The sequence below is a fragment of the Apis cerana genome, linkage group LG1, assembly GCF_029169275.1.
Source record: "Apis cerana isolate GH-2021 linkage group LG1, AcerK_1.0, whole genome shotgun sequence".
Lineage (NCBI taxonomy): Eukaryota > Metazoa > Arthropoda > Insecta > Hymenoptera > Apidae > Apis > Apis cerana.
The window spans coordinates 1,499,478-1,527,064 of record NC_083852.1 but is presented as its reverse complement, the minus strand read 5'-3'; the positions used below and the strand labels follow the sequence as shown (position 1 = coordinate 1,527,064).

General features: G+C 28.6%; 2 protein-coding genes and 2 long non-coding RNA genes across 6 annotated transcripts in view; 2 read left to right on the top strand and 2 right to left on the bottom strand.

Moving 5' to 3' along the window:
- Positions 1-299: 299 nt before the first annotated feature.
- On the bottom strand, positions 300-4,128 carry LOC107992872 (protein KRI1 homolog). The gene is made up of 7 exons (XM_017048988.3): positions 3,590-4,128; positions 3,429-3,514; positions 2,899-3,288; positions 2,075-2,833; positions 1,751-2,011; positions 1,506-1,663; positions 300-1,416 (listed from the first exon to the last, which is right to left on the bottom strand). Exons 1-7 carry the CDS (start codon positions 3,699-3,701, stop codon positions 798-800), a joined length of 2,385 nt encoding a protein of 794 aa, XP_016904477.2. The 5' UTR covers positions 3,702-4,128; the 3' UTR covers positions 300-797.
- A 6,050-nt stretch (positions 4,129-10,178) lies between these two features.
- Positions 10,179-27,587, bottom strand: part of LOC107992818 (class A basic helix-loop-helix protein 15) — a 137,134-nt gene continuing 119,725 nt past the window's right edge. For both annotated transcript variants that reach the window (XM_028664338.2, XM_062083531.1), the window contains 4 exons: positions 20,041-20,199; positions 17,261-17,449; positions 15,403-15,539; positions 10,179-11,791 (listed from right to left, as the gene is read on the bottom strand). In XM_028664338.2, coding sequence (XP_028520139.1) covers positions 11,635-11,791; positions 15,403-15,539; positions 17,261-17,449; positions 20,041-20,169 — 612 coding nt within the window. In that variant the 5' untranslated portion in view covers positions 20,170-20,199 and the 3' untranslated portion in view covers positions 10,179-11,634. The remainder of the gene's footprint in view (positions 11,792-15,402; positions 15,540-17,260; positions 17,450-20,040; positions 20,200-27,587) is intronic.
- On the top strand, positions 11,737-13,023 carry LOC133667151 (uncharacterized). The gene is made up of 3 exons (XR_009832341.1): positions 11,737-11,874; positions 11,953-12,228; positions 12,303-13,023. It is a non-coding gene; the product is annotated as an uncharacterized LOC133667151 (long non-coding RNA).
- Positions 20,197-26,974, top strand: LOC107992819 (uncharacterized). 2 transcript variants are annotated; one of them, XR_009832332.1, is made up of 6 exons: positions 20,197-20,441; positions 21,001-23,847; positions 23,953-24,053; positions 24,200-24,343; positions 26,056-26,275; positions 26,426-26,974. It is a non-coding gene; the product is annotated as an uncharacterized LOC107992819 (long non-coding RNA). The 2 variants fall into 2 exon arrangements; XR_009832331.1 differs by lacking the exon at positions 24,200-24,343.

Below are 27,587 nucleotides of genomic sequence, written 5' to 3'. Positions count from 1 at the left end.
TATTTTTAAAATATTGCAAATGAAATTAGTTTATAGAGAAGAAGAATAAATAATACAAAAATGCAGAATAGAACAAAAAAACAAAATAATGTAAAAATTAAAGAATTAGCACCATTTTCAGAGTATCGTAAGTAAAACTAAATATAAATAAGTAAAACATATAATGTAAAAAGAATAAAGATGGCGCTAATTCCTATACTATAACTTTATCCTTCTTGTTTATTTATTTTAAATTATTAGTTTATATTAGTTTCATTTAAACATTTCGGAGATGGCGTTGATTTTTTTACTTTTCTGCCACTTTTGTTTTTCTTATCTATACTTATTTTTGGCGCGTAACGATAAATGAAATCAGAGATATCGATTATCATATTTTCATTATTTTTCTTTCAAAAGTGCAATGTGTTTTAATCTTTAATATCAAACATATAGACATTTTTGATTATCTCCGATATTTTTTAAAGGATAGTATACTTTGATGCGAGTTTTCCAATAAGTATTGAGATTTAAATAAATGAAAGTTTGATCCGATAACAAATGAAGTAGAAAGAAATTCTGAATATGAAGCAATAAGGAATATATTAAAATATATTAAATTTTAGATCCATTCTATACTTTGTTTAATATTTATCCTAAAATAGAATTATATCTATTTGAAGATGTATTTATTGATATTGAATAAATACATACTCTTATTTCAATGATGATATAAGAAAAACAAAAAATATAAAAAATATAAAAAATAAAAACAATTCATTTTGATAACAAATTATATATATATTTATAATATTTCATAACTATTGCTTCTGTTTGCCATATTTTAATTTGTTTTTTAATTTTTTTGGATTTATTCCATACATTCTTAATCTTTCAGGATTTAATGAAGTAATATCACTATTGATTTCTTTGTTCTTTAAATTTTTCTTCTTTTTTTCATTGAATTTTTTCTTTATAATCTTTTCTTTTAATTTTTCTTTTTTCAAATGTTTGACATTTGACTCATTATGATTTTGATCATTAAGTTTTCTTTTAGACATAGATTTTTTATTAATAAGTTTATCAGTAACTTCTTTTTGCATTTCATTTTTGGTAGAATTTATAGATTCTTCGAGATTGTTAATTTTCAACTTCTTTTGCTGTGATTGCTCAAACTGTTTTTGTTGATTTTTCTTTTCTTTAGATTTTAGATTTTTCTTTGATTTTTTTTGTTGTGTTTCATCAATATTATTTATAATCTTCTTCTCATTAATGTCATGCTTTTTATTATCTGTTAATGTTTCATGATTAATTTTAGCAATAGATAAGTTGTTTTCTATTCCTTGTATATTTTTTTGCTTTTCTTGAGGTTTCTTTTTTGTTTCCATATTAATAGTGTTAGTTAGCTTTATATCTTTTTCTTTTTCATCTTCAGATTCTCTAAAAAAACATCGAATATAAATAAGTAAATAATAAAAATATAATTAAAGAAATACTTAAAATTATATTTCTCTTTCTTCTTTTCTTACTTGTATAAACTACTAAGTATCTTTCTTTTAAGTGTTTCATTTTTGGCTTTTTGTTTAAACATTCGAACATCATTAAGTTCCGCATAATCTGGCTTATGTTGAAGAGCTTTTTTTAAAGAGCACCATTTGTTCAGTTCTTTATCATCAGCCATTAATATCTGATAAAAAAATATATAATTAAAATCAATAAAATTTATTAATTAATAATAATAATTAATAAATAATGAATAAAGAAAATTTCTTACTTCTTCCATAGTCAAACCATAATCATTTGGTACAACTTTTCTATATTTAAATCTACATGGTATATCACCAATCATATCCTCATAATCCAATGAATAATACTTATCAAAATATTCTTCATAGGATTTATATTGTTGCGGATCAAATTTTGGCTTTTTTTGTGCCATAAGTTCTGCAAATTTAGATTTTCGTTTGCGTCTTCTTCTTTTAGGATCTTCTATTTCTTTTTGAATCTTTTTTAATGGATCATAATCTGCATCCATCTGAAATGATATTTAAATTTTATTTCTTTTATTGAAATTAATAATAATTAAAAATAAAATTACATTAAAATCTGCATCTTCGCAATGCGGCTCTTTATATTCTTCTTCTTCATAATTCTCTGTATTTGGATCATAATCATCCCACGTATTTTCAATTTCTAGTTGATCATCAATATCTGGAAATTCAGGTTTAACATCTGTCTCGGGGACGGCATAATAATCATCATTAAAAATTTGTGTCATTTTTCGATCATGTTCGGTAGGATCAAAATCACCTTCCAAATCGAGATTATTAAATTGTATATCATCATTTCCTGTAATCTCTCTTAATGTTTCTATTTTTTCTTCAATTTCTTTTCTCTTTAATGCTTTTAACTGCATAAGTTCCTCTTTCTTTCTTAGTTTTTCGTCTTCTTTTCTTTTTTTTACTTCTGCTCTTTTTTCAGCTCTACGAGTATCCTTTCGTCTTAAAGAATTTTCCATAGTGCGTGGATATCGTTTAATAAATTCCTGATCAGGTTCTTCAAATCTAAAATTATATTTATGTTCAAATTGTTCTTGTTTTTCAATATTTCTTTCATCTTCTGATAAATTTTCGTCACTGTCGTGAATTGCATAAGTTTCATGTTCACTAATGTCATCTGGTCCTGTATAATTTTTGTCTAGATATTTATTATTGAGCACATAATCCCTTAAAAATTTTTCATTAGCATCTAAATTAGGATTTATCCAAAAATCACGTAAAGGTTTGAGTACTTCCTGTACATTTTCATTTATACTTGTTTTTTGACCTTTTAACCATTCTTTATAATCAGCCTCTTCCTAAACAATAAAAATAAAATAACAATTCTGTTTTTTTTTATAAAAAATAGAAAAGATTTACTTACTTTTTCTTTTTCACTTTCAGATTTGATTTTTGGTTTTAATAAATCATCTTCCTCTTCCTCTTCTCGCAATGCATTTTTAAAACTTTCTTTTAATTGTTTCTGCTCTTGAGCATATGTGATTTTCTCAAATTCTTTATTCTTTTTTTGAGTATTCTCATCTTCATTATCACTAAATTTTCCTTCTCTTTCTACAATAATATTTCTTTCGTAATCTCTTAAAAAAATAGCTTTTTCTTTTTTAGTTTTTTGTTTCTTCTTTTCTGAATATAATTCCTGTGTCTTGTTGGTATCGTCAAAAAATGTTACATCTTGATTATAAATTTTTGGATCTTTATTTTTTAAAAGAGCTAATGTCTTATAAAAGTCTTTATCAAATTGCTCTGTCAGTTCCTACAAAAAGTATCTAATTAGGACATAAAATATATTATAATATTATAATATTATAATATAATATATATAATATATATAAATATTATAATATATATAATATATATAAAACTTTTTATGAATGTGAAAAAATTTTATTATACATTTCCTTCTTCACTTTCAGAACTTTCACTTTCAGAACTTTCATCCGATATTGCATTTGTATTGATATCTCCGTATTTTGTTTTTACTGAAATATAAAAGACAAAAATAGTTTGACATAAAAGGTTATAGAATTATACTATATATGTGTATAATTACTTACATTTGTTTAATTCTTCTTTTTGCCGCCAATTATTATAATTTTTGGCATAATCTGTATTTATCTTTAATTCTTTTTCAGAATCGGAATTATCGCCATTAAATAAATTAGGCATTATTTCAACGAATCATCAAAAGTTAGCTAACATATAATGAGAATTTATTAAGATTTCTTTAATTTTGAATATTTTATAATTTTTAATATAAAATAATAACAAAAAAAGTTTTAATGTTATTTACAAATAAAAATTGTTGCAAGTTATAAAAAATAAAATTTATTCTTCTTGGAATAATATAAAATAATAGAATAGAATGAAGAGGTTATGTTTACGCGGATAGAAATGCACATGCTATCTTTTTCTAAGAATTTAAGTACTACTTAAGACTTTATTTAATTGATTGTAAAACAAATTTTTATTTTGGAATAAAACATATTAGATTATTAATTAATAAATAGATGAGCAAAATAAGATAATTTTATAAAATTTATTTATTTAAAAATCTAGTATTTTGACAGGTTATCCGTATTTATTAAAATTTTTTGAAATATTGTCAAATGTATATTATAATTTATAAATCACTATTAATTCCATAATTTTTAATTGTTTATTATTGTTTATTCAAAATTATATTTTTTGTTAGAAATTAAATAATTTTGTATAAAAAATATAAAATATTAAATTTTATTTTAATTTATATATATAAATTATATTTATGTATTGTAAAATTATTTTTCTCTGTTTTATTAATGCTCTAAATTTATTTATTCAGAATATTTAAGCTATTAAATAATAACCTGTTTTTTATTTCTGTTATTTAATTTTCATATATCCAAAATTCGTATTCTTAATTTTATTCTTAATAAATTTATCTATTTTGATAATAAATAAACATTAAATTGAAATATTATAGATATATATATTATAGAGGGATTATATAATTCATTAATAGAAGAATTTTTAAATCTAAATTAATTTATTATATATTTCTGTTTTCAATATTCTTGTCAAAGAAAATTTTATTATCAAAACAGCTTTCTAAAATTTATAGAATTTTATTCGCTAGAATTCATATTCGTCGAATTTTTATCTTTAGAGTATCGTTTCTTAAAACTTTTATTCTCAGGTTTATTCCCGAAATTCATAACTAAAATTTCTGATTCTTATTTGTAAAAATCCTATTTTTGAAACTTTTGCTCTCGAAATTTCTATCTTTGTAAATTTAATTTTTAAAAATTTTTAAATATTATTATATAAAATTCTTACTTTCGAATCTTGTAACTTATGAATCCGAAATTGCAAATTTTTGTATATCTTTTATAATTAAGTAATTAGAATCAATCCTCTCATTACCTAAATTGTTTCTAAAAATTCTGAAAGGAAAAAATTGAAATAAAAAGACTTTTTTTTTACGTAAAACAGGGCTTGCAGAGGCCAGCTCATTTTATTTAGAAGGCTTATATTTTTGTTTTGTACACAAATGTATACGTATATGTATATATATATATATGTATATATATATATATGCATATACATATACATATACATATATATATATATATATATATATATTTAAAAAGCGCTGTATACAATTTTTAGAACGTCGTTAAATTTTTCTATGTATAATATATTTCGTCATTCGCGTTTCAATTACGAAATTTACATATTTGTTTCAAACAAAATCGATACTCGAAATTATTCTTTTCTTCTGATCATTTTAAAAAATTTTATCTAATTTCTTCCATCCGATTCCAAAATAACTTTTTTTTTTGTATATATATAATATCAAGAAAGTTTCGTTGAAATTGTAGAATATTAAGAATTGAATAAATGCCGTAGAAAATTGCACCCTGTTGTTTTCAGAAATTAAGTACCGTAGTAATATTAGCGAACGAGACCGATTCGCTTAAAAAATTCGTTTCCCATACCGTTTTATATCGCAAAACGTATGAGCGCGTATTTCATGCGTGTTGAAATGTTAGATGTATAGTAGTTGCTCGATCGAGGGATAAATGTAATCTAATTTCAAATTTTCTTCGATGATTCTTTTTTTAGTTTCTATTAACAGAGTATGTGAAATGAAAATAATCTTTCTTCTTATCGCAATCGTAATTTTGTTTCCCTCGTTCGTCCATGTAGGTACGCTAGTAAAATTCTGTTAAACTCGTTACCAGACTCGGGAAAAAAATAGCATTCGAAATAGAAATCTTTGCATCTTAGATATCTTTGATATATATATTTTTTTTATACTTTGATTAATATTTATTTTTTAACAATTTTTTCCAAAAAAAAACAATATAGAAAAATAATTAATAGTAAATTTTTTACAAATTCTAATGCAACAGAAAAAACAAAAAAAAAACATAATTTAACGTTTAAATTACTGAAAAAAAATTTCAAATCTTTATCAAATAAACGGTTTAGCTTATCGCTTATTATTTTCTATTACAAATACTATCTTTACTCAGTTCCTTTAATTGTTAGCGATAAATAATATCATGATCCATCATCATCATGAAACAAAGAGGCATTATCATGGTACATCATCGATCGACTCGAAATGACAAGAATTGTACTAACGTGACGTTAAACTATAGCGATAAAATATTAATAATATTAATAATAATAATAACAATAATAATAATAATATTAATAATAATAATAATAATAATAATAATGATAATAATAATAATAATAATTAATAATAATAATAATACAAATCGTAGAGTAATCATAGCGACATAACAAATAATATGGTGCGCATTATAAACTAATATGTGGCATAGGAATATTTTCTCTTGAAATATGCAATTCTGATCGTGAGTATGAAAGTTTAAAATGGATGGTAAATGTGTATCACCGTTAGCTTCGATCGTTATATCTCTTCGAAAGAGTACAATATAACATTTAAGAACCATAGAAAGATATAAGCGTGGAACTTTTTCATATTTTCCTAATGTTCAATAAGATTGCACAATTAGTTTCTCCTCTATGTTACAGTAAAAGTTGGATATGGATCAAAATTATTCACAATATAAATGCTTGATAATTGTTCCTATCACTGGGAGGAATTTTTTCTTTTTAAAATATCAACGAACGAATATTTAATAGATATTGGATAAATGTTCAATAATTATCCTTTGGGATGATTCCATTTGAAATAACTAATCTTTGAAGTAACGATTATCATATATTTATTTTGATTCATCGTACTTCTTTATATTTTACAAAATACGAAGAGAATTCCCGATATACAGTTATGATAAATTTCAATATTACTATTCCATAAGTGTAAATTTTGTAAAACTCGATTCTTAAATTCATTCGATTCATCCATACTATATTTATCTTAGTTTTTGGTCTCTCTCTCTCTCTCTATCCTTTTCCATGAAGAGAATACTCTAAAGAAGAGAAACTCCCACGTTAAATTTTATACATCGTTTCAGCAAACGTCTCGGCTTGGATTTCGAACAATTATCCAACTTTCACTGTCCTATAATAGAACACAGAATATAAATTAGAGCTACGTATATAAAAATTCTAAACGAATAGAAATCGATCCCTTAAAATATTTTAAATTCGCGATAATTTAATTTCGTTTCTTACATACGAAAGGAAGTTCCCGCATTTGAGACTCATCATTGTAAGACAATACAATTTCCGTTTCTCGCGTCACTCGTGTCTATTATTTAATCGTATGCTTATGTACGTGTGCGCATAACAAACTCGTCGTGCACGTACGTGTCTTTGTGTGTTTGTACATTACATCCGGATTAACTGTACACAGCCAATTATTTCTTAGATATCGCAGGTGGAAGAAACATATATTCGTGACAAACGTCTTAACGTTTTAACATGTAATGATATTTTCGAATATTAGCTGCCATTCGTCGACCGAAATTTTTTTAAAATTTTCGCATATTTTCGCATAATTTCAGTTCTAGAAGAATGATTCTTGAAAATCATTGGATTCGTAAAAATATGGATTTCTATTCTGTGAAATTCTACGCTATTTAGGCAAAATAATAAATAAATATCAATAATATCGAAGCTGAAAAGATGGCGATTCATCATTATATGGCTTGTAGAAGAAAATACACGTGAATAAATTAAATTATTTGAAATGTAAAAAATTAGTTCCAGTTGATTTGCGAATTGAATTCGTCGAGATCCCTTCTCCCTGAGTTTAATAAAACCACGAAAATTCATCAAAGTATGATAGTTTTAAAAAATGTTAAGATCAAATGTAGAAATGTTCAAATTTTTCGATTTTTCAAAGAGAAATATAATTTCTATGTGGATTCATTGCTTTCAATCATAATAATTCTTTATTTCTTAAAGTTCAATATTTAAAAATAATTCGAAAAAAATGAAATCTTCTAAATTTTTAAAAACAGTAATCTAAAAAAAAAAAAAAAATGGAATTTTTCTGTTCTCCTTTTATTCAATTAGATATAATTGGCTGTGTAACTACTTGAATGGAATATAATGTACGTAATATATATACTTCGTTACATTCATTTATCTACATATGCATATATTATTTCTTACGTTCTCTTTCTTTAGACGATATACATGTATACACGCACAACCGCGGTGTGTGCATACACAACACAATGCAATTGCATACAAATGCGTATGCAAAATATGGTCACTTATAAAATTCTTTCAATTAGAAAATATATTTCTATATATATATATAATATATATGTATGTATTATAGAGATAATTTTGCGTATGTGTGTACATATACATAATATATACTACATATAGAAACATAACTCAAGTATATATATATATATATACACTCTTTTTATTTATATATATTTATTCGTATTATTTTTATGGTAATTTATGGTACTTAGTTAGTCGCGTATGCTTGGAAATCCTTAGTAATTCTGTGTGATGAGAAAAAAACAAACAAACAAACAAAAAATAATTCAAAAAGAAAAAAGATTCGAATGAACGTGTTATTTCGGTAAAAAATAATTCTTCAACGTTAGATGAATAGATCGAAGGCATTATCAATTACTAAGGATTTAACTAAGCATATCACTTTCTCTCTTAAACATTAATCGTATATTACGTCAAATATGCTGGAAGCTTCATACATACACACACATACACACACACACAGATGCAAGATTCGCTTGTATTTTTAAATTCACGATGAAGTTCACCAACTTTCAAATATTCTTCTTGCATGCATGATTTAAGTAAAGATAGTAAGATCGAAAATGATATCGTGACAGTTGATAATTGGAGGATTAATAAAAAAAAAAAAAAAAATATTTACGAAATATTCTAACAAAGAAATATTTTATAAGAAAACACAGCTCTCGTTAATTTACAAAAATCCTAGGCTACGAGCGCCTCGTTGGACGATTATCTATAAATCTCTAATTTCTTTTTATTTCAAAGTTGAAACATTGATTCCAGAGCAAGGCAAGTATCACAATTTTCAGGCATAACATATGAATTCTCTATTAAATTCGTCCATCTTAATTAATTTTACTTTCACTTCATTGGGTAATAACCCGTTTGTTAACTTGAACGCATAAAATTCAATTATGCTCGATGATCGCATTACGCACAATAATCGAACAATAATTAATTACACGAAAAAATGGTCGGAAGGAAGCGATGTTTTACGCTCGAATCAAAAGAAATGAAAAGATGAGTCGAGTAAGAGAAAAAAAAAAAAAGAAAAACACCCACGAGTTTAAGGCGAAAGATAAAAATTGTACGCAAGAATGGAACGAAAAAAATCAAAATTGTTTGATTATTTTCTAATAATGAAAAATATTTGCTTCTAATCTTTTATATTTAACGTACGAATACGTAGTCTTCGTAATTATTTTATTTAATTAAGTTTCTTTTTGAATTTTTTTTTTTAAATTATATTTTAAAATTTTCTTTAATGTATTTTAAATATAATTCAAATTTCTTCAAAAAAAAAAATATATATATATATATAAGACAAAAATTAATAAAAGAAACTATAAAATAAATTATTTAAATAATTTTTTTTCATTATTAGAAGTCGCAAATAATAAAAAGGAATTTTCGTTTCGTTCCGCTCTATTGTACGCGACTAGTTCCGTGCATCGACCGTGGACATAATCGATTAAATGCATTGCTCTCGCTCTTTTACCGAAGAGATAAGCGCAAATCTCCGGAAATCGATGAAACGAAGCTAGTCAAAGCGTGTATCCCGCATTTCAACGAGATCTGGTAACTTAAATCGATGTCTCTGGTCCCCCCATTCTCGAAATAATACAGTAAATTATTAGATTATCACATTCGTGATTAACATATATTACATTAATCACCAACGTGTTAATACACACGTATATATTAATATGTAGATATATTTATATATATATATATATATATAATATATATATATCTATCATATTATATATATAAATATATATATATATATATATTATATGTATAATGTCTAAGGTACGCGTTATTCTTCGAAATCTTTAATTATACTTACATACTTACGACCGTTTCTTTCTACTCGATTTAAACATTAAACGAAACTTTTTTTTTTGATCTTTTCTACATTAATATTAATCTTCGATATTTTTATAATATTTGTATAGTATATACTTTGTTAGACTTTTATACTTTTACTTAATACGAGATAAGAAAATATTTTCATGTATACATGAAGAAATTATAAAATTTCTTAGTAAAAAAAGTTTCTAACCTATAATCTGTAACTTGTCGATGTATTATCATAAGACATTTCTTTCACTTTATTTTATTTAAATGTTAAATTTTTTTTGTAGATTATTTTAAATCAAACAATAATTTTCAATTTTTGTATTTCCGTTTGATGTTTAAATCGCGTTAAAACGAGCCAGATAATTTCTTCGCTGCAATCATTTCCATAATTTTTTCTCGTTGTCGTTCTACGTTGTTGGAACAGCGATTGTCGTGTCGTTTCATCTCAATCGGTCATCTCATTTCGGAGACGGCCATTTCCGGTCTGACGAGCATTTCCATTGTTTCCTGTCCAATTTGCAGACCGTAAGACAATTACCACAAAGAAAGAAAAAAAAAAAAAAAATAAAAGTATTTAAGCACGATGTCACGCGCGGGACAATGTGCAACGAGGTTCTAATACGAAATTCTATCACAGTTTCTCACACACTTTGTTTTCATCGAGTCGTACACTGATCATTTATCGTTGTCAATGCGATCCGATTTTACGGCGTCGACCTCGAGATGCTTCAAATTTTGGCCAATCCATCACGAGAATTTTCTTTCTTCGATTATCATCTTCTTTTAAAAAAAAATCGTTTGAATTGCGAGTTTTTGTAGCTTCGATCGCTTCTTTATCGACCGAGTTATCCCCGCCGATATATCATTATTTCCAATTTCTGTTCGAATACCTTTGGCACATGACTGATACACTTAAAATACGAAATCGCGACAATCGATATGTGTGTGAGCCATTTTATATCGGTGTCCGACTATGTAATCGAAACATCCGAGATGTTTCAAGGTAACGATATCATCGGAAAAAGGAGAAGAAAAAAAATATAATTCGCGACAGAGATGAAAAAAAAAAAAAAAGAAGCAGAGAATTCTCCAGCCGAATTGGCCGTAAAGTCAGTCTTTTTCTCTTTCTCTGTCAACCTCGCACCTTGTTGGCCTTCGAAAGATCTCCAGAGGTCGACCTTGGGACGGATCATTTCGTAAAAGCCGAATTGCATCTTCTTCAATAAATCTCAAGTGGCTATTTTAACGACCATTTCGACAACGATGATTCTCTGTTCAGTATTCTCATTTCTCCTTCTTAAGTTCGATGAAGTTTTCTATTCTCTTTTTTATTTTTTTTCTCTTGTCATTGTTATTTCTCTCTTTTTTTTTTCTCTCCTTCATTTATTTTTTATAAATTTAATCAGTGGCTGATTCTTCTGTTTATTTTATTCGTTTCGGGAAGACGGTTCTCGAATGAAGTTCACGCTTCATCGAATTGGTATTTATCAACAGAGGATCGATCAGATTGTAGAGGGCGCAATTAGACCAGCTATGGTATCCTACGCTCTAAATCTTCGTGGAGCAGACTATTATTGTTGGTTTCGTGCATCGATGCTGGTGATGCCTCTTCCGGTTGCTCACCGCCGCTTAATTCTAATTGGCCTGTGCTGTCGCCACTGCTGGAGCCACATTCGCCATCGACGAATCTGAAATTCAATTGTCTCGTGTTATTTTAATTGCCTCCTTTTTGAAACCAGTCTTTCGTTCGTTAAAAAGATTTCGAGGAAGGGTATGTCGAATTTAATTATCGATTAATTATAATTCCTTCGAAAAAAATTAGAGTAATTAAACGATATATTTTTTCCAGACTTTTATATTTACTTTTCAACTGTAAATAATGAAAAAAAGTATTCAAATTTGATTGATTAATTGATTAATTAAAAAAAGGCATATTATTGACAAAATAAGTTGTTAATCGACGAAGATAATATCAGTGAAATGAATCGTTCGCAATATCCTATGATATTTCAATAACGATATAATTATTTAGATTAAAAGATGGATATAATAATAAATATAATGTAAAATATAAATTATTCGATGAGAAAAATGGAACAAACCTGTCGATATTTTGTTAATGAAGGTAACAATTATTTTTTCTTTTTATTTTGTGTTAATTTAAACGCTGAAACGTTAAATTTATGTGCATAATTGCAGCCTTTGCGTTTAATCGACCGATTGAGATATAAAGTTCACGGTCTTTTGAGACTTTCAAAGTGAACATCGTATGCATGCAATGATCAAAAACAAATCATTTAACGTAACTTTATTTTCTTATGATATGGAGAATTATTGAAGTCAACGTTAAACGATATTATGGAGTCGGTGATAATTATTTTTGAAAAATGTATCTGTTTTACATTTATTACAATCGTCAATATTTTTTTTACGAATAAAATTATACATTTGTATTTATGTCGAAGAAGAATTCGATATTTTAAAAACAGACGTATGTTTTCTTTTCTTTTTTTTTTTTTCAAAAAACAATTAATCATATAAAATATCTGAACAAGTCAAACGAGTCGGAGCTTTTCAAAAATATGAATTACATAATTTTCAAGTAAGCCGAAATAAAAAGAAAAACATATTTTACGTTTTATTCGTTTTATAAAGATATTTAATTTTTATCTCAAGCATTTATTCGTATATCTCTAACGGTGAGAGAGATAATTGCGCGATTTATTTCTAGAAAATTATTTCCTCGAATGAATGCAAATTTTTTGCATTTTTTTAAAAAGATTTATTTAAAATATTTGCTTCATCTTGTTATTCACGAATACAATTGTAATATTCAAATTGAATTCATATAATATCTTTTCCCCCTAATTCCCCTCCCCAATAATTGAATAAATGATTCAACGAATTCGACAAATTTATATATATTTTTTTTCTCTCGAAATAAAAATCCTTTGCATCGATACTTGGCATCAATATTGATCATTGCTTTCAGCAATTACCGAGTAAATTGTAATTTATGTCACATATATGCATACGTAACGAATCACAATTAATTACCTTTACTTTGTTGTTTGAAAGAAGAAGCGCAAAAAAAAATTCTCACACAGTTTTTTTCTTTTATGTTTTAAATAGTCAATGCACCGTGTTGATAATTATTTTTTGCAGAGGCGATTGTTGAATTTTATTAAAAAAAAGAAACTTCACCGTTCTCCTTATTAAAATATCACTTAACATTTCTTCGTTTCTCGAGATACGTTGCGATATTTGTGAGATTTCGCGTATCTTTTATTCATTTATTTATTTTTTTTTTTTTGAGCGAACTTTGCAAAGATTTAGAAATTGCCTGAAGTTCTTTTACATTTTGACGATAAAAATTTCGAGGCTTTTGCTTTCGACAAATATTTTTGTAACAATTACTTTGAAAGTTTTTATTTATATCCTTCGACGAAAAAAATAATACCGAGAGTGAAAATAAACTTTCAAGAGTTTTGGCTTCCCAAATGTATTTGTTACTAAATTATTTGTCACCTAATTTAATCGAATTATATCGACCGACTTTATATTACTTTTTCTTTAATTATTTACTGACAGTGCATTTCAACCTCGATGACTGTGATGATGCAATTTATTAAGCCGACACGATGCTCATTGATTATCGCTTACGAGTTATCTTGCAATTTCGATATATTCTCTCCTTTTCGCAGCTTTTAAAATAACATTTTCTTTTCGGATCGAGTATCGATCAGTTCCTCCGTACGAACGTATCAATCGATCAATTTGAAGAGGGAGCGAAAGGAGAAGGAGAGAAAGATTGGCGCAGAGAAATTTCGAAGCAAAGAAGAAAAAAAAAAAAAAGAAAATAAAAATATTATAATCGAAACTTGATTTAAACTCGTGGCTCAAAGAGAAAGATAATGACATTCGAGAGAAGTATTCCGAGGCAGTGGATAAAGCAAAGGTCGCCGATAATATGCTGTCCTCACTTTCGAATGTCAATTCGATATCGAACGCGAACATTATAATAAATAATAACGTTGAAAAATTATCCTCTCGAGGCTAATTCAAAATAATCCCAAGAGAATTATTATTAAAAAAATCTTTCGAAATGGAAAAGAAAAGAAGAATCTTAATTTTCGATTAATTTCTGCAAAACGCATTTACTTAATTCATCGAGATATCTTTCGTACGTATCCCCGCGCATGCGTGTGATCTGTTGCGAAGTTCAGGCTGATGCAGCGAACGTCGATTCGTATTTACCGACGTAACGTTCGACGTTAATGAAGACATTTCGATTGCACCATTTAGGGTCTGCCGCAACGCAATCGCCGTGAAATGCGAGATTTGTGGCAACGATTCTCGGCAACGGAACGGAATATATAAAATCGTTCACGTAACTAATTCGCTTGGTATGCATACCTTCCACTCGGAATTAAGAACCATCGTTCGCCAGTTAGTTTTGCAATTAGAAAATAAGCGTGGATATTTACAATCCGTGAAAGAAAGTCGAGAGAGGCAGCACCTGTATCAGTACCCGTTGATGGAGGAAGAAGCGTTTGTACAGTGCTCGCTCTTTTTTCTTTTCTGAGATCGAGAAAAATTTACCATCTTTGCGAAAAGGGAGAGAATTAATTATAATTGTAAAATTGTATATATTTTAATTCTTCCAAAAATAAATTTCTCTTTTTGCAAAGATAGAAATTTCAGGTTTTCTCTTTTATATATATATATATATATATATGTATATATATATATATATATATATATATATATATGTATAAATTAAAATTGTATCGTTTCTTTCGATTGAGCGGGGAGAACGAATAGGAAGGAGGCGAAATATATTTGGATATACGGGCGATGTAACGGGCGAGAAAGCATCGAAGCGTTGAATGAAACGGTGAAAATGAGGAAAAAGCGGGGGCTATGTTTGACCGTTTAATGCCAATCGGACATTGTACTCTAACTCGGTTACGTGCACGACATTCGAAACGGTTGTTGCGAAAAGTCGATTTATTTGAAAGGGGATATCGAATGAAATCCATCAATTAAACGCACGACGCCTTTCATCGAATTACGATCTACGATTCTTTTAATTTATTTCTCTCCTCTCCAAGAAATGTGAGCGTGAACGTGACGAAAAATATGATCATCTTTTTCTATAATAATCTTCCCTCTCGCAATAAGAGACTGTAAAATGCCAAATATTATTATTTCTCTTCTTCTCCTTCCTCTTCGTTTAATTTTCCCTTTAAAAAAAGAAATCTCCTCAGAGGTGGAGATCGATATAAGATTTACTTACGTGTACGGTTGCTCCTCCCCACGCATTTCGCATATGACATTTGTCAGGGCCATTATGTAATTCTTGGCCAACGTGAGCGTCTCTATTTTGCTGAGTTTCCTCTCCATCTTTACGTGCGGTATCACCTCGCGTAGTTGCTGAAAATGATAACATTGTTCCCGATAAAATCGAACACTCGAATCGAAGAAGAATCGAATCGCAGAGAAATTGTTCCAACAAAATGTTTAAAATGTGTTCCGTTCATCGTAATATTCGATTAAAAATTCAAAACGAATATCCAAAATTATATTTCGCAATATAAATATGATCAAATATAATTTCAAACACATTCTTTTGCAGCGAAAATAAATTTATTCGTCTCAAATTTATATAATACCCAAAAAAATTTCGCGAAAAACTCTTATAATAATTCGAAATTTTATGAAGGAGAAAGAAAGAAAAAATCGCGATTCGGAACTTTTCTTCGTTGGAAAAACTTTCAATTTCTACGTTCGCGATGTCTTTGCCGTCTTTCTATTCCTCCTCGACCTCGTTGCGAAAAGATGACTTTTGCATAAACGCTCGAACGAGCTTAGCTACCATATGAATTTTACAACTCTGAATTCCCTTATTTCACACCCCCTCCACCCTTTAAATAACGTCTGAACCGGCGCACGGGTCGCCCACGCTCGTCTTAGATCCGGCATTTACTGCATCCACGAGATATTACGCTTCTATTATTGCCCTCGAACCGGCTATTGTTGCGGGGCATGGCGGAAAAAGCGTTTCGCCACGATATAACGAGATCGTGGCCGGTCGCGTGCTCGATCGTTGCTAGGACTTGGAATTCTGTTCCGCGGAAAAATGAAATTCGTATATCGAAGGATATGGAGATTCGAAAGTTTTTGAAAATATCGTAAATATCGTAAATAGTAACGAGAATTTGCATATCGTGGGCACGGAATAAAAGATCGGAGTGGAAAATTGGAATTTTCGAAGAGCGTGGAAATTTATGAGGGTCAATTTTCTAATCAATTTTTCGATCTGCTCGAGTGTTTGTGTGTGTGTATATACATATATATGTAGTTAATCCAATAGTCTATTCGAATTATACGAAAATAAAAAAAGAAAAGTTGCAATGGCGGAAAAATAAACAAGAGAAAACAGAAAAACGAGAGTAGAGCAAGAAGTTAAGAAAATTCGGGATAAAATATAATAGAAAATATAAGAGGGAAAAAGAGAAAGCAAAGTTGCAATGGCGGAAAAATAAACAAGAGAAAACGGAAAAACGACTGAACGAAGTAGAGCGTAAGAAATTAAATTTCTAGAGGAAGATTAACAATAAAATATGATGCGATATTCGATGAATAATAACATTCGAATGTATAATAACGTAATATATATTGAAAATAGAAAATTGAAGATTTTATCAAAATATCGATGGACGAAGATACGAAACGAAATAATAATTTGCATAACGCGAATAAAAAAACGTAAAAAGAAGACTAAAGCTAAAAACTAGATATATCATCTGGAAGATGAAATTTTCATCCCAGGCTCCGGATTTAAAAAATTTTTGAACAAACGAGTTTTCCGCTTGCGACCTACGCAAGTGTGTCGTCGTTGGAAAGTTGGTCATGAATCACGGTTATTTTGTAACGCGTGGAAAACTGTGCGTTATGTGCGTAATGTCGCGCAAGCTGCGAGCCGAGATTCGAATTGATTTTCGAAATCGATAAATTCTTGGAGAAAAATTTTTCTCGCTCGAAATTGCAATCAAGCATTTCTTCTTTGAACAGGTGGTTTAGGGGATTTAAGCGTGTCGTGGAAAGTTGGTAACCGTGAATCGTTAGGTATTTTGTAACGCGTGAAGAATTACCTCGAAAGCGTCATTTAGGGAATGCATTCTCATTCTTTCTCTCTCGTTGCTCTCGAGCCTCCTCAGGTTCCTTTCCCGCGCAGAGATCCCGCTTTTTCGCCTCCTCGTCGTCGGTGGACCACCACGATTCCTTCTTTTAGCCTGTTTAGGGCTTCTTTCGCTCCCGCTGCTGTCGCTCTCCTCGCCCACCTTTTCAATCGTTTTTAAAAATATTTCTCTAAATTAACCTTCTCGATCTCGATCCTCTTTCATTCCACGATTTCGTTTCGTCATTCTTTTCATTCCTTTTTTTTTTTTTTCTTTTTTTTTTTCCCCTCCAATATTGTACGTTAGGTAACCAAGGAAGTTTTTATCGTTATTTTTACGATTTAGAAAAGTATCCGTTGTTTTACGAACGATTGTAAACGATTTTTGCGACTTAAAATTGGATACGTGGTGGATTAACAGTTAGAATTATGCATTTCTGCGCATACCGTGCTAAGTGTAGAGTAAAAATAGTTTTTATATTTTTATTTAATTTGCGAGTAAAAAAAATTTCCTTCTCGAATTTTTCTTTTAAAAAAAAATTGCAAAACTTTCTTGGTTGCTCAACAACTAAAAAAAAAAAAAAAAAGGGAGGGGAAAAAAGAATTTTACGATTTTACGAAAAGTAATTATTTTGATAGTATAAAGAAAAGATACACGAATGATTTACACGGGATGTACATACGATGATCAATGGAAGAGAAAAATTCGAGTATAAAAAAGAGAAACTAATTTTATTCGAATTGTTCGATCACCTCTGTACCTTTAACTTTAATAATAAACTTTGTTTGATTGAAAGTGATTTTGTTCTTCGATCGAAGATCGAAAATTGAAAGATCGATCTTTGTATTTCATTGATCATGTATTTCTCATTGTGAACGTTGTGTATTCCCGAGATTATATAACGAATCGTATATTCTAATATTAGTTGGAAACTCAAGTTTCTTGTAAAAGATAAGATTAAAATTGACGCAAGTGTGTAATTGTATCTGTGTAATTCTGTTTATTGGCTATCAGAAATTTTCGTTCGATTTCCTTCTATTTCGAAAAGATCGAATATACATATGCATCTGCAACTTTTGCATTAGTGACATTTCCAGGAAATGCAATAATCGTAGATATATATTGTTCAGACGTATAATTTTCTTATCATTGTTTGTAAAAAGTAGGTACTTACGTGAGCACTTACTTTTGTATATCGATTATGGTTAATTGAATTGAAACTATAACAACAATATTATCTTTGATCAAAGAGAGATAACGTTAAGTTTGTATCATTTTGAATCATTTGTGGAAATAAAATCATTATTATTAAATCTAACCTTGGAAAAAACAATGAAAACAAATTGGTAGGAGAAAAATTTTTTTTCTAAAATATTAAAAAAAGAAAAATGTTTTAAATATGAAATATTTATTAAACGCACAGCGTAAGTGTTTAAGTAACAAAGAGAGTACACTTGTATTTTTAAATCAGATTCCATTTGAATATATATTATTCTAAATATTTTGCTACTGCATATCTCTGTGCATATTTTCTACCAGTTTTGCTTAAAATAATCGCACAAGTTGTTCAGAACATTTACGAATCTCAATGCCCGATAACCTTATCTTTGAATTTTCTTTTATACGTAACTCCTACATGTATGCAGTGATTATAGTTCATTGCATACATTTTATATAAATGTTACTTTAATGTAATTAATAATTGATACTTTGATCGATGCTTTTTTTCGATTAATAATCGATAATAATTGATATCTGAAAATCAACACTCGATATTGTTGACGAAAAGCCAGCACTTTGTTTTAATTAATCTTTGTATAATAAATAAAATATAACCTTTGATTCTATCAACTCAAATTTCTGAATACTCGATATCTTTGCACGAATTAAAAAGTACACGCACAAATAAAATTTCTAAATTTATAATTTTGTAATTATCAAAAATAAAATATATCAAAATTTATTTTCAATGTATTTATCGCACTTTGATTTTTTTTTTATCAATCTAGAATATTTTAGAACTCGTGATATTACAATTCATTTTAAATAAGATACATAATTATCGATAGATAGATCGATATGTATCGATAAACGTTACTTATCCAAAAAATCAAGAGAAATTTACAAACAATAATATAACTACAACGATATATTTCATTTCTATATATCTAGATTTCGTTATCAATTTATTCGAAAATTAATTGCAGATTTTAATAAAGTTATACAGTTTCGTTTAAAATTAGATTTAAAAAATTTCGAAATTCAAAAATTTCTATAATTTCTATAGAAAAAGAGAAAAAAATTGGGAAATTATTCTCAAATCAAATTGATACATCAATAGATTTATCTTATAAAATGTACAATTGATTAATTTTCTAAAAATATATTATTTTATGTATTTTATATGAGAAATGAATTAAAATGAATTCTCATATTGATATATTGTGATAAAATTATAACATGATTGATAATTGAACTGCTTAGAAGATAAACTGATCAATAGTTTTAACAACAAAGTGTGTATAATTATATCAACTTTTTAAAAAACATATAATTAATTATCAATAATATTTAGTATTTTCTTACTTCTGGACAGCATGATGAGAAATTGCAGGAAACTTTCAAATGCAAATATATAATAAATAAATAAAGATTTTATTTTAACTTAATTAGAGCTCGATTAATTACGCTACGAAACGTGTTCACCGACATGTCGCATTTAGTTGCACCAAAAATAGAAGAGATGTCCTTACCTCCGCGCCGACGACATGATGGCGACTTCGTTTTCCGGTAAGCGAGTCGACGGAAGCGTCGTCCAGGTCGATATACATCTCCTGATCACAGTCTTGATCGCTACCCGATAACCTCTCCAGGCTTCGCATTATCCCGAGGAAAGTAACGCGTTGGACCCCCTGGAATCGCACACGGTTGCAATATTAATCTTCGTCGATCGGTTGAAAATATAATGTGTATGTTTATATATTGCTAATTTCTCGATGAATCATTTATAAGCGATATTCATCGATTCATCGTTATTTATGTGATTCAGACGTTCGATCTCTTTCGAGTTTATTTTTTTTTACTTTCATAGAAAGTGTCAAGAGAAAAAAATCAATAATCTCGTTGTATAATCTCATCGTTAATTATCGAATGGGTAAGTGATTCGACGATTGATCGATTAGAATATTTATCGAATTACGTTGTCTAACAGGTTCTTTTTGTCGCGTGACAGCATGTGTGTTTGATTTGTGGGAGAAAATAGTTGATAGTGTTGGAATTAGTATTGAAAGTCTTGAAATCGATAAGGATTCTATTAATATGAATCAGTTGAAAGATTTGTAAACAAGACGAGTGTTGATCCATTTTTGACAGTTTCCTAAAAAAAAAAAAAAAAAAATGAAAGTAGCAAAGATAATCTTTTTTTAAACTTTTCCCTCGAAACTTTACAGTTTCAGATTTCGATCCATTAATAAATCGATAAAATATTATTATTCTTATTCATACATCATACACGAATATATAATTTTTATCTTAAATTCGCTTTTAATCAAAGAATAATTATTAAATTGAAATTTTTCCGAAAGATTTTCGAGTGCAAAAAATCTTTGAGAACATAAAAAAATGGGGAATTACCGATGCATATATTATTAATGTGAAAGATAAGTAAATACTGTGGGATCTCCCAGCAATCGGTACAAATGTAAACATTTCAGGACAATTGAGAAACATTGGCACGAGAAACGTGCGCTAAACGAGATAATCGAAGTGGGATATCCCGTTTTCCCTGGCTACGCTTGATTCAATGCCAAGAATTCTTCGCACACAATTACGTTCTCTGTGCTTTACGATCTGCGATTAAGTAATTGTATATATCATTGTGGCGACGTACGTAAGTACATGAGTAATTATAAGTCGAGCATTATCGAAGAAATGATATAAATATACAATCAATAAACTCTTTTGATTTTTTAATATTCATTTATTTCTTAATTATTTATTTTTTTTCATTCACAAAAAGCAAAATAATAAAAATGATCAAACACATGTTATTGAATTAAAGAGACAAACATGGTACTTTTTTCAAGTACCATAATATAACCTCAAAGAGAAAAAACAACGAGGGAAATATGGAGAGAAAGTCTGCTCCGACTGATGTTTCTTTCTCGATTGTCCAGTTCGATTTTCTCGTCGGGGAAACTGACTTGTAATATTTCTGCGTTTTTATTACTTTAATGTATCAAACTCTTTTAAAGCATTCAACGTTTTAAAACATTCCAACGTTCAGTGTTTCGACTAATAAACTTCATTGCAACTAATAATTTTCAAACGTTCTGCATGAAATAAACAAGACTAGTAATTACGAAATAATATATTGAGAAAATTTGCGATTCCCTGGATGTTCTACGTTAGCGAGTTACTTATGATCATGTGAAAATAATTATACATTCTGCAAAATAACCTGTTGTTGTAATTGTTTCTAAAGTGTAGTCGCTCGTGCAACGTTTTGTTTTGTAGCACGATGCAGTAAAAATTAGCAAAAGGCATTTATTATTTCTGTAGAATTTATCTTGTGGAGCATTAAATATTCAGATTGTGTATAGTCCCAATCATAAGTTGTTGGAAACTTAACGTTTCAGGATACAGAAAAATGAACATTGTATTTAATATACCAACATGGTATGTGATAGAAAATTTTAAAATATTAAATTAAAAAATATTTATGATTAATGTGAATAATGTTTAGATAGATTAATGCGAATAGGTTAAGTTAGGAAGGTTAGGTTAGAAAGACGACTTATTACTATATTTAGAAACTATAATTAAATATATTTTTTAATAATTACAATGATTATTGGATGGAATAATAATCGTATCGATACAAAGAATTAGAAAATATTGCGAATTTTTTTTCCTCGGTAAAGAAATACTTTTATTCGAAAAAGATTGAAATATTTTTACTCGTGAACGAAGAAGTGAAAAGGAAAAAAGAATTATTTCATTCAAAATTGAGTTGTAAATGGATGAATTGTTATTTACAAAGAATTTTATCGCTTCCTTTTGAAAAATATATTCGTGGAATATAATTTGTATATTTCAAATTTTATAACCTCTGACATTTTACTCTTCATTTTTTCATCATTTCGTGATTTGATTTTTTAAACATCTAAATATTCCTTTGTTTTATATAAAACAATTTATACGACAGTTTTGCAATTTCTTTTACATTTTTATTTAAAAATTAAAAAAGTTTTTATCACTTTAATCGCATAGATTAGAACATAGATTAAACTAAATTAATTTATGCACAATTTTATCTTATAAATAGTTTGTAACTATATATATATATATATAGAGTACAACATAAAAATTTATTTTTCTTCTTGTCTTCGAGTCAATTTTTTATTTGTTAAGATTTATATATTAAGTTTTACATATTTTCGTTGTTTATATATATTCATTCTACATACAAAACATAAAATTCAAAATTATATCAGTGTCCATATTTTTTTGATCAACTGTTTATTTATATAGAACAGTTTCTCAATAATATTGGTATCGATTAGAAAAAAAAAAATATAAAAATATACATGTCAAAAAAAGTCAATAAAACAGCAATATTATCTCTGTCGACAAATTTAAAAATATTTTTCAAACAAACGTCCAATAAGATTTCTCATTCGAAAACTCGTTTCCACAAACCGGTGAGCACAATTACACGCAAAAAAGATAATTAAACGAGCATTACTATTGGATGTCACAACAAGATCTCTTGCGCATGCTTCAACTATGAGATATACCACTCGATTCGTAAAGTGGTTTCGAGCATCCTTCTATATTAATCTTCGTCAATAGATCCTTCTAATTTAATATCAATTGCAGTGTCGATCAGAAGAAAATAATTTCTCGACAGAACAGCTTTTCCATCGAGAACTCGTGAACTACAAGATCGAGGAAAAAGGATATCTCTTCTATATTTTCTGCTTTCTTTTTTTAGGCCTCATTATCGACCGACAGTCTCTCGTTCAACGACATTCTCAGAAGGTATTGTTGTTCAGTGCCGAGTGCATGCTCGAAACTCACGTGTAATGGAACTTAATGCAAATACATTCTGCGACTTCATTAATGACGGGGACGCGGTGTGTCACGTGGGGCCATTACACCGTGAACATACGACTCTGTTGTATGTATACACGTTACTAAAGTTATCTAAGTTGTACCGCTGTGTCAAGTCCTTCGAAGTCGGATGTGTGTCTATTCATTAGCGATATAATGCATCGAATTACGTTATTATCCATACACGAGAGGCCGTATACATTTGAGAGGCCATATACGCGTTGGAGAGAAAAAAAAGGAGCATTTGGTTCGAAATTTGAAAAATTTTTACCGGAGATTGATATGAACTGAAAATGTAATACGGTCACGTATATATATGTATGTATGTATGTGTTTCGTTTAAATTGATAAGATAAATGGTGCATTGGTGAAATCGTGTACGAAAATTTCGTCAGAGTATCCCTCGCACGTGGAGCATTACGTGGGGTTTAACACTTTCGACCTTGGTGAGATTTTTTATTTTTTTTTTCTATCTCATATTATTCTCTTATTAATAAACTTTAATTATATCTTGTATTATAATTGATACTATTTATTTTTTAAAACAAAAGAAAAGGAATTGAATGGATAAGAGCCGAATCAAAAGGATAGAGAGCGTGCAAGAATATGGAAATTAGATATGAACTTAGTATTCAACTGCAGATAATTACAGGTACAAGAATTTAAGGAATTTTATTATTCTTTTTATTTATTTATTATAACTAATAATATTACCGAATTGGCAAGTAGAAACAAATACAATTCGTAAAATTCACTTGTAAAAGCTGTGAAAAAAATATATATATATATATTTTTCAGAGAAGAAATTGATAAGTTGCGACATGTAAAATTTTACCAATAATATTAATTCAATTGCGCAAGAGGATTCGAGTTAATATAACGAGATTTATTTCGCTTGATATAATATTTACCGAGGCTTTGTTGTTTCTCTTGGAATAACTGGTGTGTTTTTTTTTTTTTTTTTACGTATATATACCAATCTCTTGTTTCGACAAATTGCAGACGTTACGATATTATACTCGCGTATGGAAACATAAAATTTCAATACGAGATTAACAACGATTTTTTTTCAGAGTATAACGTTCCTACCTTATTTCCTGGAAGTGGAAATTTCCAACGTCTAATTTGCATCGTCTTTTCTTGTTCCCTCTAGCTAGTTAAACTCGTTCTTCTAATTTTTCTCACCCTGCTTTCCCGAATTTTCTAATATTTATGATTAATGGAAACGGATCCATCGGCGTGCACGTGTCGTTAAACCAATTAAAAAAGAAAAATGTTTCTTCGAACGTTACATAAGAATCCACGATCTGACGTTCTCTTATTCTCGTTTTCCACGATTTTTCATCCCAACATGCGCCAACAGTTTGAATATTTTCTGTTATTCTTTTTTTTTTTTAAAATCTTCGTAGCTTTTCGACGAGAAAGAAATGTGAGAACCCGAATGTTTTCCACCGCTCGATACCACTGTTTCACGAAACGGCACAAGTCTTTCTTGATTACCCGATAGAATCGAATGGCATCTCTAATAGCGTATTACGTTTCCTGACGGATACTTTCGTCAATATCTGTGCGCACGGTTTTATGCACAGTTATTTGGATAATTCTTAGCATCGTAAGTGGAATTTTAGAAAGCAATCCGTGTTCACGATGCGAAACTGTTCCGAACGCGACACGCCTGAAGGAACAGTTACTGAAACGCCAATGTTTCCACTTCGAGTCGAACCGTTTTATGAAAAATATTTCAACGTTGCTCCCAATTTATTTATTGAAATAAATAACAGTGAAATATTCGTTTCACGCTTTATCTCTCCCTTGCAATTAACCAGGAAATACTCCTCGGTTTTCCTTCCCTCGAAAAATCGCACGTTTGTGGAATATTATCCGCGTGTTTCTCTTTAAATAAAATCCTCTTCTCTAAGTAAATTTCACGCCTCCAAGATAAAAGTATTTTACGCGGGGATGAATTTTAATTTTTGGTCATAGAAGTTTTTTTAAATTGAATCAGAGTTTTTTTTATTATTATCTGGAAATTATCTCAGAATTATCGATACGTAGCCAATAAGATATTCGATCTTTAATGATTTTTTTTACACCATGCGTAAAAATTATAACAGAAACAGGGGAGAAATAATTGTTTGTTTTTTCTCCTTCTCTAAAAATCATTGATAAGCAAATAATCATGAGATTTTATATCCTAAAATATATCTGAAATGATCGATAAGTTTGTTAAATTTATTGATTCGAATTTTTAAATATCGAAAGACAAACGAGTACAGCTCGATAAAGAAAGGATTAAGTTTTTATTTAATAAGCGAAAGAATATTATTATTTGACCAGACAATTCATCGTAACTCCGTTAAGAAATTCTTCAATAAACGAATTATTACCAAGTTTGATTAATTATCGCTGAAGATAACGTCACGCTGATAAAATCAAGCACATGGACTCGTCGATTTAATCATCACATACACGTACAGCGAATGAAAAAAAGAATATATAAAAAAAGAGTCATATCCGCTTGCTTCTATCTCGGTGAACATCGAGTTAATATCCTTAAACTATTAATGGCTTCGTTTCTTCTTTTAATTATCAATTTCCGCTTAGCCAACATCCAATTTATTTGGAAAAAAATAAATAAATAAATCTTCTTCCAGAATGGAGAGAGAGAATGGAATGGAATCGGGCACCAATTGGAAAAATTGTGCGGCAGCAGGGGGACGAGATTCGCAAAATGTCGTGAAAACACGGCGGGCGTCCCACTTTCCAGCGAGTACGAATCGTACACCGATCAAAAATTCAACCTCGCCGCCGTTTAAACAAAAACTTAAAAACGTCGAAATTGATTTTACAACCGATCGATCGAAAATGCAAGGGGTAAAATTTAATTCTATTCCAATTTTGTTCAATGGAAGCGGATCGTTTCGTGAAAGGCGCGCCACGCTCGAGGCTGGGCCGTGAATTTCAACTTTCGATCGGCTGGTGTTTCCACGAGGTTTATCTTATTTTATTTTATTTTATTTTTAGGGAAGCAGAAGCGATAGATCTCGAGGTGGCGGATCTTCTGACTGGATCGTCAAAGTGTATTGGAAAATAGGAAATGACGAAGGGCGAAGGTTTGCTTTCTTCAAATACCGCGTTACTTTTCCTTTAATTTTCTATTTTAAATAAATAAATTTAGTGGAACGATGATCGACGATTGAACGAGGGAATCGCGCGATGATTCACGAAATACGTGGATTTTTCCTTATTTTAATTTTATCACAGTTCGCAGAAAAATTGTTGAGAGGAAGATTTATTTTATTGAAAATTGTTTATCGGTGTGTCGCAAAGAGGAATCGAAGTGAAACGATAAGAGAAAGTGTGATGACCGTAATTATCAGATCGTAAAAAAATTGTTAGTCGAGTGAATTAATTAATAAGATCGATTTATGAGATAATAAATTAAGATCAGGTAAGTTTTGAACTAACCAATCTATTTCCAGAAATCATCATTACATTTGATTACATTTTATTCGTACAACGAAAAGATAAAGAGAATGTATGCTTTAAAATAAAATTCTTAAGTATTGCCTATTTATCAATTTTTTATTTTTTCAAATTTATCTATCTACATTTAATTACAAAAATATTATTCCTCACCTTAAAAATTATGTCACGAATGAATATTTTCTTAACCAGATGATGAACTATAGGTAATATGGCATGATGTGTTATTTTTTATATAAAAGATATCTAATATCTACTTACAAAAATATTATACTTAATTAATTATGCGAATTCAGATATAATATCCAATGTATGATGATTAAATTAGATCAAGTGATTTTTGAATCAATCTATATATAATAAATTTAAAATCTCTATATTTAATTACTATATATATATATTTACATAATTTATACATATTACACTTATCAAAAAATATTTTTCCTATTTTCATCATATTCTAGGTTAGAAGAACTGTGCATCGAATGAATATTTTAAAATTAGACAATTGATTGGATCCAATGATAATTAAATTAAATCAAGTGATTTCTGAATCAATTTATATATAATAAACTTAAAATTACCATATTTAATTACTATATATATATATTTACATAATTTATACGTATTACACTTATCAAAAAATATTTTTCTTATTTTTATGATATTCTAGGTTAGAAGAACTGTGCATCGAATAAAT

Bases quoted from the DNA above. Each gene is read 5' to 3' on its own strand.
- LOC107992872 (XM_017048988.3), bottom strand. From the start codon at position 3,701: ATGCCTAATTTATTTAATGGCGATAATTCCGATTCTGAAAAAGAATTA. The intron at 3,289-3,428 runs GTATAATAAAAT...TACTTTTTGTAG, and splicing joins CTGAAAGTGAAGAAGGAAAT to GAACTGACAGAGCAATTTGA. The intron at 1,664-1,750 runs GTAAGAAATTTT...TTTTTTTATCAG, and splicing joins ATGGTTTGACTATGGAAGAA to ATATTAATGGCTGATGATAA.